General features: G+C 36.2%; 1 protein-coding gene across 1 annotated transcript; it reads right to left on the reverse strand.

The window, feature by feature from the left end:
* Positions 1-2,403: 2,403 nt before the first annotated feature.
* Sh2d1a (SH2 domain containing 1A) lies at positions 2,404-27,396 on the reverse strand. Its single transcript, XM_026784895.1, has 4 exons — positions 27,260-27,396; positions 8,536-8,599; positions 3,430-3,562; positions 2,404-2,441 (listed from the first exon to the last, which is right to left on the reverse strand). Exons 1-4 carry the CDS (start codon positions 27,394-27,396, stop codon positions 2,404-2,406), a joined length of 372 nt encoding a protein of 123 aa, XP_026640696.1.
* Positions 27,397-27,743: the final 347 nt, after the last annotated feature.

The following is a 27,743-nucleotide window of genomic DNA, read 5'->3' on the forward strand; positions in this document are numbered from 1 at the left end:
ACCATGTAGACCAAACTGTCTCTGTATTTTAAATGAATTAGGTAAATTCAAATTTACCTAAAGCAAATTAGGTAAATAAAAGTTTCAACTGCTTTATTAAAAGGTGAAAGACCACTAATGATTTTAGAAGGCATTTCTCAATACAGACTCTTATGAAGAAACATGCAAATAGCATTCACATGTTTAGTTACTCCATTATGGACAGAGTTCAAACCATGCATTGACAGTAAAGATGAAAGGACTAAAGGGTTTACTGTGTGACACACTGGACTACAGCTTCGGCAATGAGATTCCGCTCCTGTTTTTGTTTGTTTGTTTGTTTGGGTGGGTGGGTGGGTGGTTAATTGATTGTTTGGTTGGTTTTTGTTTTGTTCTGTTTTGGTTTTGTTGCTGTTGTTTGCTTTGTGTGGTTTTCTGGTTTTTCTTTTAGATTTTGTTTTGTTTTGGGAGGGAGGTTGCAAGGAAGGAGGGGGGATTTGGTGGGGCTATGGAGATGGGTGGGGATCAGGATACATGATGTGACATCCACAAAGAATCAACAAAAGTTTGAAGAATAAAAAAAGTGTTAAAATCTAAATTCAAACTAAAATAATTTTTTTAAATATTTTCAGGAACTGGACCAATTTAGTTGGTCCAGTGCTTATCTAGTACACTCAAAGCCCTGGGTGAAAGCCACGGTGTTGCTTGAGTCAGGTTGGTGGCCCATGCCCCTAATAGAAGCATTCAGGAGGTGGAGACAGAAGATCAGCACTTCAAGGTCGCTTATCCTCAGCTACACAAGTTGGAGATCAGCCTGGACTACATGACATCCTATTTTTAAAAAAAATATTTAAACACATGGATCTTGTTTTATCTTGAAAGTAGACTTTTTAATTTACTTACAAGTTAGTGATGCTGTTATTTCAACAAATAGGGAGCTACCCACAGTGCATCACTGTCCTCACACCCCATCTTTGCACACTCAAAGCGTACATGTTAAGTGCTCAGTATGCACAAGGTGGCTAGCTCTGTCTGTCAACAATTTACTCATTCTTAACCAAACTCACAACATTCAGGGAAACCCAGACATCTCATGTATTCATTTTCCTGCGGATTATGGACCAGAACATTTGTCCTGATTCAACATCCCACCAAATACAAATCTACCTACGTATTGGGAACTTGACTTATGTATTTACCGACTTTTGTTGTCATCGTCCCTAAAATTTTCTTTTTATTGTTTTTACTGTTACTGTTTTCCCGTCCAAATGGACACTAAACTGCCCAAAGACAAGAAATAGGTGTTTTTACTTTTCTGCCCTGTTATGTTCGTTGAGTGAATGAATTCTGTGAGCCCTGAAGCAACCTGGCACACTATCAATCACAAAAGCCATGAAAATACAAACGTGAGCAGAAAACACTGCATAAAATCCAACTCTTACTTAGGTTTCAATGACTCCGAATTGCTGAAAATTAATAAAACCACAAGCCTTTATAGGGTTGCCCAATTACAAATCAGTTGATCATGAGATGCGGTCACTAAAGAGTCCCTTCCAAATAAATTTCCACTTAGAGTAAAAACAGCTAGGACAGAGATACGTGGGGGAAAAAAATCTATCTTATTTCATTATTTCATCTGATCTCTAACATAACCCCAAAACCTGTAGCATCAAATACAATAAACATTTAGAGCCTATTTGAAATCATAGGCTTGTAAACTGGTTTGGTCTGTGGGTTTTGTTTGGATTTTGAAGCACTGTATCCTGTAGCCAAATGATATTAAACTCTTGGTCACCCTGCCTCCACCTCTCAAGTGTTGGAATGAAAAGTATGCATTACCACACCCCACTGGTCCAAAGATTTAACTGTCTTAATGGAAGAACTCTGGGCAAGAAGCTCGATTTCAAATTTAAACAAATACTCTTTTCTCTTTATCTAATACTTCTGTTCATACACATCGTCATAAATCCCAAAGAAGCCTAAGGCACCACAATGACTTGAGATCTGCACACCAAACACCTTCTTACCATGAAATCAAGCAAGAAGCTTAAAAATCAGTAACTATCAAACACTTCACAGAAATGCTGTTTCGACAAAAAAAAATGAAGATTATTTTTATTTACATGTGGCAAGAATTGACATTAATCTTTTGTAAAGTTTTCATTGTGCTTTAAACTGCTTCTCGTTCGTAAATACAGGAAGTAAAAATACTCTAAGGGATTCTGTTTCCCAGTCCTCAATTTAAAACACTTGCTATCTACAACATCCACTTTCAGCTTTGACATGGGAGAGATGCTCCTATTACAGGACTAGAGTGCTGTTTAAAAGGCATTTACAGTTCACTGAACTGTAGTATCTACAATATACAAGACTTGGCATATACTTAAATTATTGAAAATAAAGAACAGGGTGTGTTAGTCTTCTTCATGGCGCTTTCAGGCAGACATCAGAATCACTTCTCCCTAAAGAAAAAGATTAGAAAAAGTCAAGCAAAATTTGTACAGTATTAAAATGATAGTTTAACTCAAATTTGTAATATGTAACCCAATGCTACGCCTCAAGCAGCTATTATTTAAAATGCCACCATAAAGAATAGATCATTGGACAGGAAGGAAAGTTACATGCTTTCTAAACTGGAGTTCCATTTACATTTCTATGTCAAAGGGTAACTATTCGTCAATTTAAATCACATTTGAGTCTATTTATCAATTTATGTGTGAGCCTGGTTCCCTGTTTCCCAAATTATAAAAACTCATTTTATCATAAATACTAATTGTATCAATCAAAACACACCTTCTCACTCAAAACAGAGTATTAACCTGTTCTCATAAAAGAAAAACAGACAGAGTCATCAATTGGCTAGTATTCATTCTTTAGCTCAATCCGTTCACTAATAATAGCTTTGCTCAAGAGAATTGTGAATGTCAGTAAAACAACCAAGAGTGCTAATTTGATTTCCTTTGCTACTATAAAATGTCATTCATTCAAACACCATCAGTTCAGAAATCAGAATCACAGGAATTAGGTTACCATTTGCCTTTTTGTGCCAGAAGGGCAAAGGAGGGTTTTTATTAAGCAATAGGGAACATACAGCCCAGGTACTCACTGAACTATCCCATCTTTCAAATCATATGTGCATAGATTACTGAAGTAAAATGGTACTTACTATCTACAAAAAGGACTAGGAAAAATAAGATAGAAATAAAGAGATTAAAATATCTTGACTTCATAGACCTTCTATAGTTTTACAATTTTATTAAAAGTGTGTATTAGAGCATATTACGGCCCCTTTGCATAGCTACCTCTCACCTGATTTGCTGGCTACAACTACTTCCTTGTTGAATTTTGCTTATGAGTCCTCCTGCTTGTTATGTGGTTATGAATAGGTTGATCCCAACTCTAAACTTCCCAACTGTTTCAAAACTGAGCAGGAAGCCACACTTGCGATACCTTGTGTACTCCTCACTGAGGACTTCTCAACTGGATACTGCAGAGGTATTACAATGCCTTGATCTGGCTTCTGAAATGCTGAAATGAGATTTTTTATTTTCCGGAAAAATCTTTTATGCACCCCAGGTGCTGTCTGGAAAAGAAAAGACCAAAAAAATTATTTATTTGCCTCATAATGCTTAAAAAAAGACCCTAAGATGTGAGAGGGATGCTTAGAGAGGTAACATTTGTGTAACTTGCTCCAATATTTGAAAACATAAGGAAGAAAGGGAAACAACAGCCAGAAGAGCTTGCTTTGCTTGGCTGAATTTCCCTGCAAGAGGAGCTAATGAGCTGTCATTGCAGTTCTCCCAAGGGTAGGACTAGTTTGTACAAGCTCTCACAGCCCTGCCCTTGCTGACTGCTACCCACAGACATCCCGAACCTCTAAGGGTGCACAGGCCATTACCCACAATGAATTCAGCAACAGAGGGGACGCAGTTAAACATAAAAAAAAGCACAGATCCTACAGGTCATTAATAAAAAGCCCGAGGAACCAAACCAACAACCCGTCCCCCTGCCGTCATTTTCCAACAGAAAATACTACTCAGAAAATTAAAAAGTGAGTGCTATGATACATACAGCTGCATGGCTGGCTAATGCTCATGTGCTTTTACCTCGTAACACACACTGACTCATCCTTCATGTTAATTTTGTGTTCTTTTCCCAGATTGCTCTCCCAGTCAGCACTGTACCATTCCAAGGCTTTCTATATGACACGAAAATGAAAGCCTGTAGAAGGTTCTCTTTATTTATATATTTGTTAGTTTTTAAAGAGATCGCATTTGCAGGTAGCTGTTAAGAATGTATTCTTTCCCTGACATCTGTGCTCTCACAAAGACACTGCCTGAAATCAACATTCCCCACAAAGCTTATGAGCCTTGCTTTAGGCACCATCTCAAAACTGTCATAAAATAAAATAGTATTGCTACAAGCAATTGAACAATGACTAGTTTTGTTTCTTTCTTTTCTTTTCTTTTTAGAAAGTTGTTTTTCAGCTATTCCATCTGGAAGATTTTTTGAGACGGGAACTGCTTGGTTTTTAGCATTTAATGAGAAAACACGAAGGCTGGCACACAGACTTCTGTCAACTAGATGTTAAACTCAAGATAACAGACTATCCAAACTCATTCTTGGTCGTTGCCTATGTTGGAGTAGGTAGTTTTCCAGTACAAACACTGCAGATGTTCTCTTTAGCTGTATATTAGTGTCTGCCTGTTCTTTCTGAGGGCATTTTTTGTTTGCCAACATACTTTCCCATCTCTTGCCTTCACTGTTTTCTCATGGATTGGTAGGTATTGATTCTTTCAATTAGTCCCATTTTACAGGTACAAATATTCAACCTAATCATCTTGCATAAAGGAAAATAATAAGCAGATGTGAAGTCACACATACAATCAGAAGCAGCAAAATTTTCTCTTCATTCCTTTCAGATTAGGACTAGACCAAGAAGTTTGAGTGAAGCTGAAGACACCAGCCAGAGGGGAAACTGCATATTTCCCCAGAGGGGAATCATTTCAAACCACACTTCATTTAGGCTATTTCTTGTGGCTTATAAAAGCATTTTCAACAGAGGCATTATTTCTATGGGGACTGATAGTTAACACTTGATTATCCATGCTGACAGAGAAGACAAATACCACCGGACATTTAGAAGCAATTTGAACTACAGATGCGGCATTTCTTTAACAAATGACTGAACTAATTTATGATGATTTGCTTAGGCTAATAAGTAATTTGCTTACTAGCTAAGGATCTCCTGGTGACCAACTACCCATAAAAGGCCAAAGGCACAGAAATTGGCAGAGAGAGAGCAGTCCACTTTTGACAATGCACTGCTGACAATCTATACATTAATAAATGTTAATCAACTCATCATAAATTTGGCCTCCAAGGGCTAAGTTAATATCCTTAGCAGTGCTCTATCTAAAATGAAAAAGATGCATGTTTGTCTTTTATAATTCAATAGATTTAAGGTTCAATTTAGTATCACATCTTAAAACATATCTATAATTACATAGGGACAGAGGGTAGAATATTCCTGACGTGATCTTTTCTTATGGTGTGGCAAACTAAAATGGTTTTCCTGAAAGTAGTACAAATGCCACTTATCCCATTTTTGGAAGATTATTTCACACACACACACACACACACACACACACACACACACACACACACAAAGCTTCCCTGCCACTATCCTGTCAGTGAATTCGATTCTTGTTCAAATTTGGGTATTTCCATACTGCCACATCTTAGTTATCCATGGAAATATGTTTTGAATCGCAGCTGATCTTCAATACACTCTGGAGAAATTTCTTACAGCCAGGTGGTATGAGCTCTGAGAATTACGTACTAGTTTAATATTCACCTTAACAAGAAGGCAAATTTTATAGACAGGAAACTGCACTATGCATTTCATGAAAACAAGACGTTTTTACCTCTTTCCCATTTGGGGATAATCCATGCAAATCTTCTGCTCTCGTGGTGCAAATAATTTCAATATTATTATGTAAAGAGGGTCAAATCAGACAACAGGATAAGGGATATTTACGCTCAATAAACCCTTTCCTTCTGAAAATGATTACAAATATGCAATGATGTGATATGAAGTCGCATGTGAAATAGAAAAGAAAAAATATAAAATGGATCTAAGAATCTATATCACAACCCTTTTTCCCAAAGCTTCAGAATCATTGAGGAAGAGAGGTGAAAAGAGAGTAAAGACAAGAAAACCATGTCTTCCAGAACCAGCAGGACAGGTTCACATATGAACTCACAGTGGTTATGACAACATGCACAGGACCTTCGCAAGCCTAACCCAGATCAAATGCCAGCATGAAGAGAGGAGGTGTACACAAAGTCCCACTCCTAGGCAAGGAGCTATTGGCAATTGATAGCTACCAGGAGAAGAAGAGCCAGCTTTTTTTAGAAGAATAGCCCCTGGTAAATCAATCATGCTTCCGTGGAAGGCCACACATCCAAGAATATTTAGGCAGCACAAACTGAGTTGACAGATTTAGCAAAACAAAGAGTACACAAAATTTTGTAGATAGGGAGAGAGGAATGGATCTGGGAGGAACTGGAGGACAATGGCAAATATGATCAAAACATACAAAATTGTTAAAGAACTAATTTTTAAATCACAAAAATATTAAAGATTCTTTCCATAAAATATTTTTATTCATCAGCTGAAGTATTTCTTGAGAGAAAAGGATTTTGTGGCAACCCATATACAAATTCACATATACCAGCTACACATGACTATTCCTCATGATAAATCAAATTGCTTACTTATTTGCAGTGATGGACTTTTTTAAAAGGAAATACAGTTTTGACTAGAAATGATACTGATTTTTCCTTATATAGTATGACAGAATTATCCTGACACAAAATAACAGTGTGACCAGGGAGTGATATAGTATTATATAAAGTAACATAATCAAAGAACATTATATACTAGTCTTATGAAACACATTACTATGTACAGTGAATATATAGCAATTAAAAAACAAAATTAATTAATTTCTCAGTGGTATTACACTTTCCTGGTATGCATGAGACCCTGGGTTTCATCCCTAATCCTATTTTTTAAAAAACCAAAATCCCTAAAAGTTAAAGACAAAACCTAAAATATGAAATTAACCAATAAATAACAATGTATTTGAATCTACTCTAATTCGTTTTCACAATTTAAATGCTTATAATTTGTACTTTGCTTTTTACTGATAAATTTGTAAGACATTTTAAATTTTTGTCAAAACTTTATAATGTCTTGAATGTACAGATTAATGAAGCTATTAATAAGAAGTTAATATTAACATCTATGTTTCCCAAAGATCATAGTGAAATACTTCAACTCTCTGGATGGACTATTATAAAGTCAGAAACCAACTAAAGCAAAAGTTTAAAAACTACAATTTTGGACTCACTCAGTAGTTTGTAAGATGGGCTATTCTTTGCTACTTTCTACTGTACTATGTAAAAAGAATTCACTCAGTTCTTGGACTGACACAGTGGCTCTCAAATATTTTCAGTCACAAGACACCTTCGTTCTGAACAAATCTTATTCAAATCTCCAGTTCATAAGGAAAGCTAAAGAGAACTTCACAATTAAAGTCAGATAAGTATCCAGAATTACAGCCACTCACCTCTCCCTCTCCCGCAACCCCCTTGCTAGGGAGTCCTACGATAGAAAAGAACTGTGATTCAGAAAAGCATGCCTTTAAAACACTGCAAAAGCAGGGAGGAATTTGTTGTGCAGACATGTATGAAATTCTCAAAGAATATTTGTATTAAATAAAAACTGCAATTTTACCTCTTCTCTATCCCTCCTACCCAGAGGCCTCCAACATGGCTCTTGTGAGAGTCTTGCTGACGCATGCAGAGCAGCACCAATTGTCTGGGTACTTGGAAATGCCTCTATCTCGGGACTCTTGTGCTTGGTAAATTAGCCCTGGACTATACACAATCATGTTGAGAAGCTTTCAGTAGTTCATATTTTTGGATGTTGACTATATGCTAGACTCTGCAGCGAAGAGCTTCTTTACTTGCATTATCTTACACTCCTTGAAATGACTCCTCTCATTTTACAAATTGCTTCCATCAAAAGTAATTATAGAAAGAGGCACATGGAGCCTGGATGCACTGGACATGGCCCAGGCCCTCACACTGCAGTTTAATTCCTTGTTATATCTCCTAAGGCTATTAGTGACTAGTAGAAAAGAGAAATTCCAGTTTGCCTGTTTTTATCCACAACAGCACCAATGTAGACATCAGTATTATTCAGTATATGCTTTCTAAAAGTTTGTATAGGCTCTGTAAGTAAGTTAGGCATGATCCATCAAAGTTCTTCATTCTTCAAAGTGATCCCACTCCACACAGGTCTGGAACCAAAATTTTCTAAAGGCTTCTAAATGAACCACCAACAACTGTGGAATTAAGTATTCATGATTTAAATATGATTAATATTTTGGTAATTTACTATGTAACTTCTGTTTTATAAACAAACCTGAATTTCAAGTACTTTTCTGATACCCAAAGAAGCAAAAATAAATAAAAGAACTGTACCTCAGCACTCCAAGAACCTGTTTCTGTCTGCGACACTCGATATGTATAGATGTAACCTTGATACCTGTGAAAGAATGCATTTCCATTACTAATAGTTTCCAGAAGAACAATGGATGCTCTAAACTTGAATTTACTTTTATCTATAAAACCTACATATACTGGATGTAAATGGACAGCTTCTTGGCAGTCACAGGAAGCAAAGCCATTGGATTTAATTTGCTTGCATTTTATTTCAGCCTAATCACAGTTCCCCACGATTTTTGTGTGGTTTAATACACCTAAGGATTTGTGTGATAAAGAGACTGGACAAAAAGAAACTACAGACCTGCTGGCACTGACAAAAAAAATCATAATTATGAAACACCTTTAACAGAGTCTTACTGTTTTGTAAGTGTACATAGTCTTAAGCTAAAAATGGTTGACTGAAATAAGATTCAATTAAATTAACTGATAGTATTAATTACCAAAGTAATATGAGTGTATCATGCTATGAAATATAATTATTCTTATAATATTACTATTATAATAAATAATAATATTCTATTACTTTATAACATTGTAATTTAGTAGTAATAGTAATTGAATTTTAAAAAGGAGTACTGCACCATGGAATGTTATGCATTCTTTGAAATAATTAAATTCTGCTATTTTCAGCAATATGAATAAAACTGGAGGGTAGGAGGTTAACTAATTCAAGCACAGAAAAACAAAAAGTATATAACTTCCTTTAAATGAAGAAGGCAAAATATTGACCTCAAAGAAGTACAGAATAAAATGGTGGTTATCATAAAGCTAGAGAGGTGTGTGAAAAGTTAAAACACTTGGTTACTGTAGAATATTAGTGAAAGATGTGTTACATTTGTTTATGCTGTGGAACATTTGTTTAATGATGCAAAGATATGTTGCATTCTTTAATGTTGCATTTGTTTAACTCTGTGAAGCAGTGTTACTTTGTCTAAAACATCTGATTGGTCTAATAAACAGCTAAATGACCAACAGCTAGTCTTGAAAAAGAATAGACAGGGCTGGAAGGCAGGGAGAATAAATAGGAGAAATCTGGGAAGAAAAGATTGGTAAGTGAAAGAAAAGGAGACGACACCAGGAACCAACCACCAAGCTACACAACAAGCTGTGTAGTAAGAAGTAAAGAAAGTTATATATAATAGAGAAAGATAAAAGCCCAGAAGCAAAAGATAAATGGGATAATTTAAGTTAAAATAAAGCTGGCTAGAAACAAGCCAAGCTAAGGTCAGACATTCATAAGAAAGAATAAGCCGATAATGACACTGGGTTTTTGAGATAATGACACTAGATTTTGATCCTACTGCATGTCCTGGCTTTATGAGAGCCTAGCCTGTTTGGATGTTCACCTTCCTAGACCTGGATGGAGGGGGGAGGACCTTGGACTTCCCACAGGGCAGGGCACCCTGACTTCTCTTAGGACTGGAGAGGGAAGGGGGTGGGGGAAGGTGGAGGGAGATGGGAGGATGGGAGGAAGTGGAAATTTTAAATAAATAAATAGAATAAGCCTCTATGTGATTTATTTGGTAACTGGATGGCAGGGCCCCTAAATAGTAAAGAGCTAAAAAACAAAAAAGAAAAAAAATAAACGTTTTGTCACCCAATGTGGGACTCTCAACGATCCCTAGGGCCTGAGAACACTGAAAAAAAAAAATAGATATGGCTCCTTTAAGAAACTCTGCCTTACAGAAAAGCATTTAAACAGCATTTTTTTTACCCTAAATAGAAACAAAAAATAAGTAAAAAAAAATGCCTGCCATAGTTCAGGGAACTGGCATTTGATAGCTAGGGGGTTGAAAGCAGTTCCTGGGCAAACACACCTCCAACTGGGCCATGAGCTTCAGGCTTGTCTTTCATGAACCTAGAAGTGGATAGAGCCAGCCAATAGAGTCTCTCAGAAGACCCAGCTATAGCTTAGTAGTTTAAAATTTGCTCACAAAAAGACTAGAGATACACAGTAAAAGAGATACAGATGGGAAAAAAAACTCTAAACACATTCCAGTGTGTTGAACAATGGCATAGGCTTAAGAAAGAAAAGAAAATGGGTATAGACAACCATAGAAATAAAGAAATAGTTTAAAATATTAATAAAGTTCTTAAAGAGAGAGTAAAAGTAATATAAAAGAAAAGCCACAGAAGATGAGAAATACATAGAGTCTGAATCCAATATGGTATTGTGTTGATTTTGAATTTTTTGATTGCTGATAAGCAAAAGAGAGCTGTTAAGATGCCTGGCAATGAAAGAGGGACTGTAGAAATAAACCAGTCTATATACTTTAGGAATGCCTACACTTTAAAATGGAAGTCAAACAATGTGTTTGTAAAATGGAACTTAAAAGTTTCATTGCTTTGGAGAAGAGGTTTTGCTTTTGTTCCCACAGGAGAGGAGAAGCTGTGAATTCCTTCAGGATTAATACAAATCAGGTTTGATCAGGGGCAACCTCCTGAACCTTGACAGGTGATATCTATCCACAAAGGTAACAGCTGGTCTTCCGACTTGGCCATTATCTCAAATTTCTCAGGTACCCCTAAAGATGCCTTTGCTACAGACAACAGGAATCAGTCAAGAGTAAACAATGTCCACATTCCCAAGATTTTGGGGAGTGCTGTTTTGTTAATGGATGTTTTCTATCATTTAGGGGAATACAGGAATATAGGATAAAAATACAAGTATTTTTACATCAGATATCTTACATTGGCATGGATTTTGGTATATTGATACAAATTTAAAGTTATTTTTGTTACTATATATGTTTCTACTCTTGTTTGGGGTATTGTGTTTATGCAGCTCATTTCAAAATGCAATATGTAATTAGGAAATGAGATTAGTAGTTAGTCTATAATATTTAAACTTGTAGTCACATTAGGTATGTTTTCAAGGTTAAATAGATATATTTAGGTAGATAAATGATCTTCACTTAATTTAAATACCCATAGAATATGATATTTAAAATGTTTTGTTAACTTAGAGCTTCTCATGACAATTAGATATATCTGCTCCTGGTAGTACCAATTTACTTCAGAGAATATGATAGGCATTGAAGAAACTTCACATAAGTTGTTTTCAATATGGCAAGGCTAGCCATTTGAGCAAAAAAACCGCTTTTCCTTGACTGCTGACAGTATGCTGTATAAACTGGACATGCACAAGCCTCTGAAAGGTGACTGCTGAACTTGTCAAAACGAGATGATACCATTCTTCAGGGTTCCTGCTTCATGAAAGACTCTGCCAGACATTCTGCAGGACACAGAAGAAAGTGACTGACAAACTGCCAATATAGGCAAAATGGTCTTTCATATTTCCTGATTTATGTGAAAGTGTGCCAGATACTATAGGCCTATAGGCTGAAGATGGATTCCCTAATGTTGCAGAGGAACTTTGGGTGACTGTAAAGGCGGATGTCTCTGTTGTTAAGTAATATTAATTCCTTCTGGTGTCTTTGATGGAGTTAAAAGACAAAGTATTTAGAATTTCAGCTTTTTCGTTATGATAGAATGTAAGTTAGGTATAAAACATTGCACCTCACTAAGATAGATAATGTGGTGTTTTCTCTGAATTTGCTAAATACAAATGGATTAAATGTTATAAATGTGATTCTTATTTGATAACTATTTGTTGCGTATAGTTTTACTATGTTAAAGTTAAAACCTTTCATTTTTATTCAGACAAAAAGGGGAACTTGTTAATCTCACAGAGGACTCAGTACCTACACAGAAGTTCACAACCATCTGTAACTCCATTTCCAGGGTATCAGATGCCCTTTTGTTCTCACCATGAATTCCAAGCAAGCACGTGCTGTACATGCATATATGCAGGCAAAATACCCACACATAAAATAAGATGAATAAGCTAATAAAAAAAATCAAAAGAATGGTGGTTAGCAGATTCTGGGGTAGTATAGAGGATTAGAATAGTTAATTGAAATGGGATGCTGATGGACAGAGGGAGTCAACTGTAATGTTCTACATGACAACGTGATAACTATGGCTAACAGCAACTATAATTGTCTATTTCAAAATTGCTACTGAGGAGGATTCAGAGCATTACCAGCACAAAGGAGTGATAAATGTCTGAGGCAATTAAAATGGCAATTACCCTAATCTGATCATTAAACATTGTATACATTGCAGAAATATCACATTGTATGCCATCACTATGGACAATTATATGTAAATTAAAATTATAAAATTAATGAGAGAAAAAATAGCTAATACTTTAAAGCAGTTTGTCCTTTCAAATATGGTAAATATTGTTCCCATTACTTGAATCATAGGTATTGTATGCCTGTTTAGATGAATTCTACTCTATAACAAGGCTTTTAAATGTGAGATTTTTCTGTTCAGTTGCCATAAACAATACCATAGACTGAATATCTTAAATGAGAAAGAGGGTATTTCTCATATTTCTGGACGCTAACTCCAAGGGCAAAGTATAAGCAGGGAAGGTTTCATTCTTAGGTCTTAACTCACGAACACCAGAAAATGTTCCCTCCTGCATTGCTGTTAAGCCACCAATCATATTAGATTTGGCTTTATTTATTTTTATTTACTTATTTATTTGAGACAAGCTGTATGGAACTCTTGGCTAGGTTGGAACCTGTGACTATCCTGCCTCAGATTCTGAGGTTCAGGATTACAGGTATGCATTACCACACATGAATGCAGACCTCTTTTTTTTACAATATAGTTTAACCTTACTTATGCTCTAGAGATCTTATATGCAACTATAGTTACATTGGGGATAAGGTTTCAATTTGTTTGGGGGGCACACAGTTCAAACAACAGCATTATATACTGGCCTCTAACATTTTTGCATTATAGGTAAGCTAAAATTTTTCTGCATTTTTAAATTATTCTTCATTCAAATCATTTCTCTCTTTTTGTGTTTTACCATAAGCAATGTTGAATAACCAAGCCATTTCTTCACACTTTACCTTAGAAACCCACACCACTGCTTTAGAAGCGGATATACAGCTTTGTGGCAGATTTCTTGCCTAGCAAGGGTCAAGTCATCAACATTACAGCAGAAAAAAGAAAAAAAAGGAATGTAAAGTTACTTGTATGTATATGTTTTCAGGGCTGATCAATTGGTACTGGATAACTAAATGTTGTGCTCTTCCCTAGGGAAGATAATTTTCCTACTCATTATACAGAGTGAGCAAGTTGTATTTATGTATTTAGGAATATATATGCATATATTTATATATTTATGTGTATATACGTAACGACAATTAATGTGAAAAGGCTATGGATTTGAAATAGGGAAAAGAGGAGTGTGTGGGAAGGTTTGGGAGAAAGGACAGGGGAATGGTATATTATTATATAATTTCTAAAAATAAAAGAAATTATTTTTAAAGAGATGTAAGCTAGGTAATCACTGCAATTGTTCACAGATTCTGTCTTCCACAAAACAAAGAGGTTCTTTGCTGCTTTAGAACAATGATCATTTTTCTTCCATTTTCCAATCATTTCACATCTGAGATGTCATGAGAATGACATTTAACACCCATATTTTTATTTTATTTTTGATTATATCATTTATCACCATCCCGATACCCTTCCATCCCATATACCCATCCTTACTCTCTCTTTCAGATTCATGGCCTCTTCTTCCATTTATTGTTATTCACACACACACACACACACACACACACACACACACACACACTTCTTAGTCATTGTCCTGGCCTACTAAGGTTATTATAATACATGCCACAAATGGGTGGCTTAAACAATAAACATTTATTTCCCACAGTTTTACAGGCTGAGTGTCCAAGGTCAAGATGCCACTGTGGTAAATTTCATTCTGAGGCCTCTTTTCTTGGCTAATAGGCAACCACCTTCATTGTCTATGCTTACATGGCGTTTTGTTTGTACATACGTCCTTCCTCCTCTTATAAAGTCACCAAATCTATCAGATTATTGTTCCATCCTTATGAACTCATTTAATTTTAAATACCTCCTTAGGCCCTATTGCCAATAGAGACACATTAAGGCAAGGGTTTTAATATATGAATTTTAGAGATATAATTTTACACCATAGTACAAGAACTCTATTCTATTATTTTTATATGATAAAATGAATTTTATAAATGAGAAAACTGAAATGTTGATAAATAAAATAACTAAAACAGACCAGAGATCCAGAAGTAAAAATGTTATTTGGACCAAGCTCTTTTGATTCTCACACTATAATGGATATGGATTTATTATAGTTCAGTGTTCATAATAATAATACTTAATTTGATTAATAAACTTTTAAGATGTATTATCAGCTAGATTTATTTAACTAGTATACAAAAATGAAGTCATGCATATTCAGTTATTTTGGTGTTTTAATTCATATATATTGTATAATATTTAAATTAGGACAAATATATTTATCCAAACATTTGTCATTTCCTTGAAATGTAAACATAGAATCCTGCCTAATTTTTTAAATGTACAATCTTTTATTATTATTATTATCTATCATCATCCAACTATACATAAGCAAATCAGAAATTTTTGTTCCTACTTTACTATGCTAGTTAATTTTTTCTCAATTTGATACAAGCTCGAGTCGTGACTATCAGCCTGGCCTATAGTCAAGTCTGTGTGGGCATTTTCGTAATTAATGATTGATGTGGGAGGGCCACAGCAGGTGCTGCTACTCCTGTACCGGTTATAAAAGAAAGCAAACAGAGCAAGTCATGGGGAACAAGCCAGTAAGCAACATTCCTGCATGGTTTCTGCTTCAGTTCCTGACTCCTTGTGCCCTGATCTCTTGTCCTGACTTCCCTTAATGTTGAACTTTAAGCTGGAAGATGAAATATAATCTTTCCTGCACAAACTGCTTTTGATGATTGGTTTTATCACAGCGACAGAAAGCAAACTAGAACAATTAGTGCATACTGATCTTTCATTCCCTATCCTACACCCCTTCTACTTCCCCCAGACTATTAACAAAAACCCAGAGACAGAAATTCGAATTCAACCTGAAGATTAGAAAAGCAAAATGGTCAGCCACTGGTTCGTAACTCCACTTCAGACCAAAATGGCGATCCTGCCCCTGAAAATCCTCAGAATGAGACTGAGCCGAGAGCTGTCTCCTCCTGTCTTATATTCCTTTCTAGGGCTGGGACTAAAGGCTTGCACTGTCCAGCTTTTATGGCTAGTGTGGCTACTGGGATTAAAGGTGTGTGTTACCACTGTCTGATCTGTATGCCTGACCAGTGAGGCTGTTTTACTCTGATCTTCAGGAAAGCTTTAGTTATTAAAATACAAATGAAATATCACTACACCCCTGCCACAGACAACTCCCATATTACTCTCAATCTCCATGGGAACAATTGTTTATATTTCACATGTGAGTGAAAACATGTAGCATATGTATTTCTGTGCCTATCTTATTTCATTTAGTAGAATGATTTCTAGTTATATCTACATTTTGCAAAGGACAGAATCTCATTCCCTTTATGATTTAACCCAATTCCATTGTGTGTATGTCTCCATTTGCTTTGTTCCTCAATGGATAGATTCTCATGTTATTTCCACTTCTTGGCTATTGTAAGTAGTGTGACCATGAATCTGAGAGTTCATATATTTCTTTGATATCCTGGTTTCATTTTCTTTGAACATATACTCAGGAGTCGATAACTGAATAATGTGGTAGTTCTAGTATTTTGAGAATCTTCTATACTGTCTTCCATAACAATTGTCCTAATTCACATCTCTGTAAATAGTGCGGAATATGTCCCCTTACCCACAAACTCATTTGCACTGTTTTCTTTGCTTTCTTTGAAGTTAGCTTTCTTTCTTTCTATCTTTCTTTCTTTCTTTACTTACTTTCTTATTTATTTTTAATGGAGTGAAGGAATAATTGTGTGATTTTTGAATTTCACTTCCTGGGTGATCAGTGTCATTTTTCATGACTTTCTTTTTCATAGAGATTTTTTTTTATTTTATGTGTTTGATTATTGTGCATGCACGTATGTCTGTGAACTATATATGTGAAGTACCCATCGAGGCCAGAAGAGAGCACTGGCTCCCTTGGAACTGTAGTTACAGACAGTTGTGAGTCACTATGTGGGTACTGGGAACCAAGCCCAGTTCCTCTGCAAGAATAGTCAGTGCTCTTAACCACTGATCCATCTCTCCAAATTCTCATATTTTATTAGCAAATATTTCCTTAATAGAAAAAGTAACTTTTGCTGAATTTTCAAACAAATTTTGAATTTGGATATAAATAAGTTATCATGGTCTCATTTACTATATTTGTTGTTGCTGTTCTTAGGCACAGGATTGGATCAATAGGAAACCTTGATTAGGAAACATACTAAGTCTGTTTAAGTCACTGTGTTTAAACTTAAAAGAGCAGATGATACTAAATTCTTACAAAAAGAGGGCTATGCTTAGTTCATTGGCCACATTTGGCATTACGTCCCTTTAGAATTAAAAAGTCTTTAAATATTTGAATTAAATTGTTACACCTTTAATCAATATCCATCAGTACTAATTATCTAATTAACTACAAAAGACTCTAATCGGGTCCATTTGACTTGACTTGAGAAATTGAACAAAGAGTCAATGTAAATGTTGGTGTGATTCCAAAACAAATGTTTTATTTTTGTAATGTAGCTTTACCAGAATATTTGATTCATATATACAAGTAGCTTATTATGTGCTTACATGTGATAAAAAGATAATATATGTATTTCACTGTTAAGCTTTTATTTTGAAGTTATTTAAATCTACTTTAAAGCACAGCAATTTCAGTAAGTGCTCTACAGGGAACAAGACAAGAGCTTTGATTTCTGTTATTCACCATAGGCACTTGAAACATGGGTTTTAAGGGACTTTCTTGAAGTCATCCAGCAAAATGGAGATGGAAGCGGACCCTGAGTTCTATTATTCCCTTTGAAAAGCAACTAATGAGAACGATTCACAGTAAACTTAAGGGTGATGCGGAAATAATAGTATTTAAAATCTATTTAAAAACAATAGAGCTGGGGAATAACTCGGTTGGTACAGTGCTTGCCTGCAGACAGGAAGACCTGCGTTCAGTCCCATGAATACATGGCCGGGATGATGGCATGCACTTGTAGCCCCAGCATTAGTCAACCATGCAACTCAGGTTGGTGAACACCAGAAAAGGGAGAAGTCCCTATCTCAGAAAATCAAGATGGACAACTCCTGAGGAATAGCAACAGCAGCTCTTCTCTGGCTTCCACACACATGTGGAAACCTGTAAGCACTTATACACAAACACATACACACATAAAAACAAAAGATCTCAGTAATTTAGGCAAAATGATAAGGTATCTGTTTTCCATAGTCTAAACAATGTGCCTCACAATATACAGTGGATATAGTCCATACCATCATTCAGCTTCATTTAGTCAAAAGAAATGAGTATGTTTTGAAAATAGTTTCCTAACGAATCTGATGTTATCTCACTTTCGGTTAAGCAGCAGGAACCTGAGTACCACTTCAAAAGCTCTTACCTTCTTCGTCTCCAAACAAGCTGGTGTCAATGGTACATCCATTTTCTCATGATTAAGGTATCTAATATTAACAATTTCCCCCACCCCAAGCCCTTGAATTGTGAATGAACACTTTTGTCTCTTCTCAAACCGGCAGTGTGTGGCCTCTACTTCTAAGTCATAGCACTTACTAATCAATGGTCCTCTGTAAACAACTCTCATAATAGTATGCCATGGGTGGGGAAGACCTAAAGCAGAGCAACTGAAATTGAATTCCTAGGATCACAGCATTTGTTAGCCACCTGATATGGGTGCTGAGAACCAAACGCAGATCTTTTGGAAGAGCAGCAACTGATTTTAACCAATGAATCAGCTCCCTAGCCATGGAATATGTTTTTTTTTTAAAAAGCAACACATATGCTCTGTCTGTGAGAAATCATTGTTATAGGAAAAAAGTAATGTGTGTTAATAAAAGCTATAACAGTGTTCGTATCTTTTACCAAATAACCTTGTTTATGTTTATACCCTCCAGGCAAATAAGTCAAAAGAAAAAGACAAGTAAGTTTTTAATAGTGTATAAAGTAAAATTAAGCTAACTACTCCAAAAAGTAACAATGACTCAAAATAAGGGAATATTTTTTATATATGTCCTCAAAATTGAATATGATTAAAGTAGAAATAAGCCAGGGGGTGCTGGTGATAGCCTTTAATCCCAGAACTGAAGAGGCAGAGGCAGGTGGATCTCTGAGTTCAAGGCTAGCCTGATCTACAGAGTGAGTTCCAGGACAGCCAGGGCTATACAGAGAAACCCTGTCTTGAAAAACCAAAAAAAAAAAAGTAAAAAAAAAATAACTCTAAATGGAAAAGTATTTGCAACCCTTCAACCTGATAAGGGTTGGTACCCAGAATAACTAAGATTTGAAGAAAAAAAACTCAGTAAGAAAACAAATTGCTTGAAAATGGGCAATGAACCTCCACAGATTTTTTTACAAAATAATACATACAAAATGGCCAACAAATATATGAAATTTTTTCGACATCATTAATCATTGGAGAAATAAAAATTGAAACCACACTTTTTCAAGTGACTCTTACCAAAAAGATGAAAGGTAAATATTGTGAGGATGTGGAGAAAGAGAACACTTGCACACTGTTGGTGGGAAACAGAAAGGGGGTTCCTCAAAAAATAAAAAAGTATTGCATGACTCAGCAACAGAACGATTGCGTGTATATCCAAATGACACCAGTATGTCAAAGAGTCTGCCATGTTCAATGTAACACAATCTGTATTATAAAGGATAAGGAATCAACTTTGTGTGCAAGAATGAAGAAAGTGTGATATATACCCTCATATGCTGTCCCTCATGTGAGGAATACAAACTTTAAAGCAAACATGAAAATGGAAAATAAGCTAGTTGAGAAAAGGAAGAAGACCAAAGGAGAGGAGACAAAAAAGGGAGATCGGGTAAATATGATCAAAATATATTATATATGTAAGAAAATATAATGCTGAACCCATTATTTTGCACTAATTATAATATTCAGTAATCATAAATGATTGAAAAAACAAACTATAATAGAATGCTATCCAAGCTTAACAAAAATATTATCATCTATTTTTGACAACAGGGATGAACCTGGAGGACAAACATTATGTTAAGTAAAATAAACCAGGCACAAAAAAAGACAAATATTGCAAGATCTCACTTACGCGTAGAATCTAAAATTATTGAATTCACAGAAGCTAAGAATACTGTAGTTTTGTAAACCGCAAAGAAGAAAGGGGAAAAAAAGCGTAACTCATTTTTAAAAGCTGCTAAACGTTTCTGACTCGCTCTGTGAATATAGACAACTCAAGAAACAGATCAGTTTTCACTTTTTTTCTCCAATTTAGATGCTTTTTGGAACTGATGACAAGTCCAGCATGTCTGTGGAGGGTGTCAGAAGCACTGGAACTGTAGCTACAGACAGGTGTGAGCTGCCATGTGGTTGGAGGGAATTGAACCCACGTCCTCTGGAAGAGCAGCCAGCGCTCTTAACTGCTGAGCCATCTCTCCAGCCCCTGTACCTTAAGCCTTTAAAAGGTGTTCAGACTGGTAAAGGGCAAGTGCAAAGCCACTCAACTTACTTTTTTCTTTTCTTGATGGGTATCTCTGGTGGATAGTGCTTCACTTCAAACCAACAAAACCACATTAACTTTCTTTATGCCAATTAAAGGACTTCTCAAAAGAAAAGCTGTAAGCACATCTGGCGTCTACAGCACACTGAAAATAATGCAAGCTGGTTCCCATGCTCTCATCTGCACATCATTGCTATATATATAACATTTAAAACACAATTAATGCAGCAGATTTTGAGGGGCTTTGGATATTTTTTTTCCAAGCTGGTCCAGAACTCATTACACAGGCCAGACGGATCTCAAACTCATGGTGATCCCTCCTCACTTCCCAAGCGCTGGGATTGCAAGCAGGAGTCACCATACCTGCTATAGCTAAATTTTAAATGAATATTTTATATCGGTAATAATTATACCAGGTAAACAAAGTTTTCAATATTAAACCAGTATTTCCCCTCAAGAGGTTTCTGAACCTTCTGTTGTCCAAATTTCATTCCTTTGGAGTGGATAGGAATTTCCAGTACAATCTAAAGTCATTCAGTATCAATACTAATGGGGAAACTATGTAATGGCCCTATTCTTACCGCCACTGCTTGTTAATCCAGGGCAAAAAGAAGTTTCAGAAACTTGTCCAATGTAAAATCACTAGATAAGAGGCAGAGCTGATGGTGTACTTGGGCGGTCTTGCAAGAAGATATTGGCTCTTAATCCCCATGGTGTGATACACTTCTTAGATTAGTAGAAATGAATTAACAGTTTGGTCTTACAGCAAATCTTGGAAGTATAATTCTCAACAAAAAGGTTGAGTCTGTCAGGACACAGGACTAAAAGTGTCTGCTGAATGCTAGAACAGGAGAGGTAGCTGAGGAGAGCCCAAGAAGGAGAAGGGGTGGGGGGCAGATTTACCGCTTAAACAGACTTCCTCTATGTTTAAACTAAATGGCAACTTCTGAGTATTCCTGAAGCTTCAATTTTCCAATGTTAACCAGAGTCAGATTTTAACATATTTGCCTGTGAATTACCCATTTTGTAGTTGATGTGTAACAAATATTACTCGGATAGCTTTTGGGCTCACTCTACTATTAAGAAATTCTACACAGAAAATCCAAAAAGATTTTTGTTACCCAAGTTATTGTGAAGATATGACACCAATAAACACACCCAATAGAATTTCAAAAGCAGATTATGGATGCGAAGCCTGAGATGTAAGGAGAGAACCAACTTCAGCGAGCTGACCTCTGACTTATGCTATCCATGGACTCACACACAAACATACAACACATGCAAATAAATAAGAAATCTAAAATTATATAAACTAAAGTATGATCTCTCATTAAATTTTATAATCTCAAATTTATTGCCATACTTTTCTTTGCCACACTGTCCCCTGCTATTACAACTGATAAGCTGGAATTTTATTGTACTGTATCTCCTCTATTTCTTGAATACGGTTGTGTGGTGGGCACTTTATTTCCAGTCCAAAGGACTCCATATCTACTATAGAGAAATTTGCCCATCCATTTTCATTGCTGCTCTATTCACAATAGCTAGGAAATAGAAAGAGCCTAGATGTCCATCAACTGGTGAATGGCTAGTAAAAATATGATGTGTTTACCAATGAAATGATATTCAGCTATTAATAAAAGTGAAATTATGAAATTTGCAAGCAAACAGATGGAACTGGATATAGCCATTCTGAGTGAGCTAATCCAGACCCAGAAAGACAAACGTCACAGATTTTCTCCCATTTTTGAATCTTAGCTTTGAATCTCGAGATAATGTGTATTTCATTTGGAATACCCACAGAGGTCAGGGAAGAACTAAGGGGCCCTGGATGGCAACTTTCAAGGGATGAGAGACAGAATACACAGGTATAAATAATCAAAAGGAATACTGGAACAGGAAAGATTAAATTGAGTAGGGGTAGGAAGGCAGAGTAGAAGACAGGGAGGGATAAATAACACTAAAGACCTCTCCAAAATGTCATGTATAAAACTACTAATGAAGATGCTTCCTAAAACATATACCTATACACATATATAAAAAGAGTTAAAATGGAGTTAATCTCATAGAGCAACAAATAGACATCATATATTATACCAAATGAAATGTCTATTATCAAGAATGGATTGTGTCTTTCGGAGTTGTTGGCCAGTGTGGTTCAATAGACCACCAGACACTACAAGTTATTGCCAAAGCTCTTGGTTCCCCTTCAGAACTTGACAGTAAGACCCTGTTGCAGACACCACCACATAGTTGAGGCACAGAACTTGGAAAAGTCAAGCTGGAACAGACCTGAAAGCTTCATCTACAATGGGCTAGCTCATAGTGCTGTAAGGTGTTAGCATACTTCCAGAGTCATCATCAATTTTGCCCATCCAAAAAAAAGTCAAAAAGATAACTCTTTTATCCAAAGATATATATGAAAATTTCATCATTATGTGTCTTCAAAACTAAAGGATTATAAATGTGTTTCTTCCTCCAAATCTTTCAGCAGAGAAGTATAAAGTTGGCTTTGTACATAGTGATGTTAATTGTGGAAATATGCTATTTTTCAAGCTTATTTTTAAAATATTTTTAATTAGTTTTCCCAGGGGATGATGAGGTATTACCTAGTAGATATCTATGCTGGAGTGAAAAATGAAAAGTTGTAAGGATATAATATGTAACTCAATGAAAGAAATTTTATATACCTGTAAAATAAAAAAAATATTATACTATATCTTTGAGAAGAGTCAATTCTTTAAGATGACAAACTTCCCTAATTTTTATTGACATTAGTTTAATTCAATTTAACAGAATTATTTTAGATTTCATCACCAATAATCAATAGATGAGAATAGCTAATAGCTTCTTAGTATGTTACACTGATTTGGTTAAGATAAGTATAAATAGATCAACTGAACCAAATAGTCCAGAAACAACAATAGTAGCAATTTTATAAATATTGAGTTCTTTTAGTACTTGGTAAAGTAGTCTAACAAATGAAGAATGAAAGTTCAATCTAGTAAACTATGTTTGACAACAGGTAAATACCTGGAAACAAACCAAATTAGGTCTTTTATGCACATAAAAAGTGGTGGCACACGCCTTTTATCCCAGCACTCGGGAGACAGAGGCAGGCAGATCTCTGTGAGTTTGAGGCCAGCCTGGTCTACAAAGGGAGTTCCAGGACAGGCTCCAAAACCACAGAGAAACCCTGTCTCAAAAAACCAAAAAAATAAAATAAAATAAAAAAGAAAGAAATCTCAAATGAAATTAAAGAATAGAACAACAATTAATAAAGCCACATATTTAAAACAAAACAGTGAAGTTTTCTGTATCTATGGAAGAGAAACTGGAAAACAAAGGTAGACATGAAACATGAAGAAACCGAGTGATGCATTTCAGTACTAAAAATATTAAATAACAAACACCAAACAGAGGAAGGATATCTGCAATATAATGAGATATGTCTATTTATTTGTGCATGTGTGTGTGTGTATGCACGAGTATGTGTATGAAAAGCAGTAAGATCCAAATCATGAAGTGATAAAAGTATGCAAATAGCCAGTTCACAAATGGGGAAAAATAGTTTAACAACCACATCAAAAACAGTCAGTGCCATTAACAAAATCTAAAATATGAAAAGTAGAGTATAAATATGATAAAAAAGTTGGACATCAAACTACAAGAAAATTGTTTTTAACAAGGATACTCATTTTTAAGAAAAATTACACATATATAAACTAGAATATATATTTATAGTAATCATTCAAATGTAGAGTTTGTAATTTAAAAGTATTGAATGATTCAAGTGTCAAAAAAAGAGGCTGATGTAAATGTATGAAGCTGTCAAAAAACAAAATTTGTCAATAAGAAATAAGAGGTTGGTCAAGAAAAATATGGCTCATTTACAACTTAACTAAACTAAAATACAGCCCTTATAAAACGAATGCCTTTAATTTATTTGTGAAAATATTACATATGGATCAGCTTTTGTTTTACACTACATGGAAATTACAACAAAATGTAATGAAAATGTACATGCTCAAAAATATTCATCTTACTAAAATATAGAAGAAATTTTACTTAAAACTTAAGAGTAGTTGCCTTTAAGTCACAAGATTATAGATTATTTTTCCTTTGATTCCATTACCTATGTTTTCAAATTTTATATCACAAATAAGTGGTAAGACTATTTTGGCAGGGTGGTGGTGGCGCATGCCTTTAATCCCAGCACTCGGGAGGCAGAGGCAGACGGATCTCTCTCAGTTCGAGGCCACCCTGGTCTACAAGAGCTAGTTCCAGGACAGGCTCCAAAGCCACAGAGAAACCCTGTCTTGAAAAAAAAAAGACTATTTTGACAGATTGTTTTAATTCTAATTTTATTTAGAGAAAATAATTGAGAAAAAACTTCATATTGTGAATGAAGAACAGCAATAGTCTAAGTGGAAAACTTTTACAATGTTGAAACATTGTGTTTTCTAAAACCTAATGGGAGGAAAGGTCCTGTCTGAGAGTCACAATTGGAATTTAATCTGGGAAAGGGGAATGTACAGTTTGAAAGAACAATTTGAAGCATAGAATAAAAATAGGCTAAATTGAAATTCAAGCAAGCTTTCTTGGTTAATGGGAATAAACAAAATATAGAATAAGGTGGCACTGAGTAAAATGTAATTATTTTATGTTTGTTCATGAATGTGTGAGTCTATTTCTTTCTATTCTGTATCATATGAATCTGTAGTTTGAATTAAGAGTGCATAGTTTGCTCCAAAATAACATTTTGCAAGTACCACGTAGTGCCAGTAAGAGAGAATGAAATGGTTACGTGTAGCAAAAGGGACACTCCAAAATAATTGAAGAACTGATCAAGGCAAAGCATCTTGACTCATCACTCCCCAGTAGTCTGGTCATAACTCTGAAAACCCACATGACAGAAGAAGAATTCTCTACTTATCTATTTTCATAGGAAGAGGTTTTCATGGAGAAATTAGTCAACAACAGCTTACATTTATGCAGCATTCACCTTCAGTGAAAATTAAAATAATGAGAATTTCCTTAAGTGGTACTGACCCACCTGCCTAAAAACTAAGGATTGCTCTCTTCAAGATTTTACTTAAAGCAATCTTTTGTATCAACAAACAAACAAAACCAGATTTCTGTTTTATGTGACTGGAAGATGAAGTCCCCAGAGAATCTGAGTGACTCCCTAGAGGCCACAACCTGGCCTCTTGTCAGTCCAAAGATCCTTGTCATAAAGAACACAACCTGTCTTCACAGTTCATGCATTCAATTCCAAGTTGTTTGCTGAGTGCCTATTATGTATCAGGATATGTTTCTGGTACTAAAGACAATATTCATTCCTTCATGAAGGTATTTTTGTAGTAGATCCCATATATAATTAAGCAAGCTATTAGAAAGTTTAAAGCTCCTTCAATAAAAACAATGGCCTAGCATCTGTAAAACACAGAGAGGTCCTTTACATTTGTTAGAATGGTCAAGGGATGTGTGTGTGTATATATATATTTTGGTTTTTCGAGACAGGGTTTCTCTGTGGTTTTGGAGCCTGTCCTGGCACTAGCTCTGTAGACCAGGCTGGTCTTGAACTCACAGAGATCCGCCTGCCTCTGCCTCCCGAGTGCTGGGATTAAAGGCGTGCGCCACCATCGCCCGGCTCAAGGGATGTATATTGAACAGAAGGTGTAAAATCCAGAGTGTGGAGCAGCCATGGGAACCTTCAGGAAAGACCTGAAGAGGAGAAGTCTGCTGTCTCCACCTCTCTCCCCTACACAGGCTTCTTTTCAACCTTCATTTTCCCCTTAAGGAGCATGCTGTGTAACCCACTGCTAAGCCAAAGCAGCTCATTTCACTCACCATCCTCCATCTTTTGACAAGAAAAAAACCTAAGGATTCTCATTGGCTTTCCTTGCCCTTCTCGGGGTTCCACTTGGGAAGCAGAAAGGTCCAAGCCCACAGCTGGATGTTCAGTCCAGTGGAAAAGCAATTTTCAGGCACATATAAAATCCTGGACTCTGTCCCCAACACAGAAAAATTATTTTTCCATATATTTAACTTTTAGCTTTTATGATAAATGTATTTAGCAGGAGCTGAAAACTGCCACAAATAATGCTTGGACATTTTTAAAAATCAGTATACAATGACAAACCTCTCAAACCATCCACAATTTAATCTTTATCGCCTAACCCAGAAAGTACCTCAAATTTTCGTAGTGTATCATCATGTCCACTCACTACAAAGCATTTTTTTCTTTGTTTTGTTTTTATGCAGACACGACTGTGCTAGAGTGAGGGTTTTGTGGTTTTTTTTAAAAAAAATCCTGCTTACAATAACGTTTGAACTAGGACCTTCTGTAGAAATGCCTCCATAAGTACTTAAATAAATTGTCCGATAGGAGAATAATAATAAACTGAAACCCATAGCTTACTGAACATTTGCCCAGTGTCAAGACCAGTGCTCACTTGTTTTTAAAAGCATGGAGGTATTTAATCTTCACAGTCCCTTGGAATATGAGTCCCATTTAATAAGTGAGAAAACTCAAGGTCTAAAAGATTGGTTTGCTGAGATTACAAGCTTAGAGTCTGGTTATGGTAGGTAGGACTCGATCTCGCATCTGCTTTGCCGGGGAGATAGGGAGCCAAAACACAACTGCATCCAGTTCAAAATGGAGCGAAAGGCTGGCAACAATCTTGGCAAAGAGCAAAGTGGAACCGTTACAATTGGGTTTTCTTTCTGTACTCTTTAAAACGATTGTCAGGCCTGTCTTTTATCAGACATCCACGTTTTTAAACTCCTGGCCTCTCTTATGAAGGAAGGTAACTCAGCAGCTCCAGAAAATCCTTACTCTAGTACAGTAGAGGCTGCCACAAACACACTGGCGAGACCCAGCAAAAGAAATCCCTAGTGAGCAACCTCTACCCAACTACTACCCACAACAGCGCTGAGCTGAGTCTGGGAAAGCCTTGGGACCAGGCATGAGAGATGAAGAGTTCTCAGGGTTCCTGCTGCTTGTGTCCCTGATTCCCTTTACTAAAAGCTGTAACTCTCTGCCCCTCTTTCCAGGACTCCCCAGCAAGGTCAGGACATACGTGACGCCAGGCTGCCACTAGGACAATGTACTCACAAAACACACAAGCAGTACACGCCAGGAACACTCTCGCTGTCTCTTAGCAGATAGCTTCCATCCAGGCCCGTGGCGAGCAATAGCTTCTCCCCCGTCTCCCGGCTGATTTTGCCATGGTACACAGTCACAGCATCCATGCCTGGTTGACTCGTGTGGGCCCAGAAGGAGGATGATCGAAAAGGGAAACGGTGCTGCTGCTTCTGCTGCTGCGGTGGCTCCCAGTCAGTCAGCCACCTGACTCCCAGGGCAGCCAGTATGCATGAAAAAAAGAGAGAGAGAGAGAGAAATGAGTGCCCCAACAACAGGATGTTGTCTACCTGCCTTAGAACCTCTTCTCACACTTCATTTAAGGCCAGCTCAGCAGTTTAGCAGCTTCAGACTTGTCATGGGGGTTTGATCACCTGCTCCCCAACAGAGGGTTCCTGGTGGGGGAGGGGGAACACTGGAAAGGTGAAGACTTGTAGTTTTGGAACTATGCCAGCAA

This window comes from Microtus ochrogaster, chromosome X (assembly GCF_000317375.1).
Source record: "Microtus ochrogaster isolate Prairie Vole_2 chromosome X, MicOch1.0, whole genome shotgun sequence".
Lineage (NCBI taxonomy): Eukaryota > Metazoa > Chordata > Mammalia > Rodentia > Cricetidae > Microtus > Microtus ochrogaster.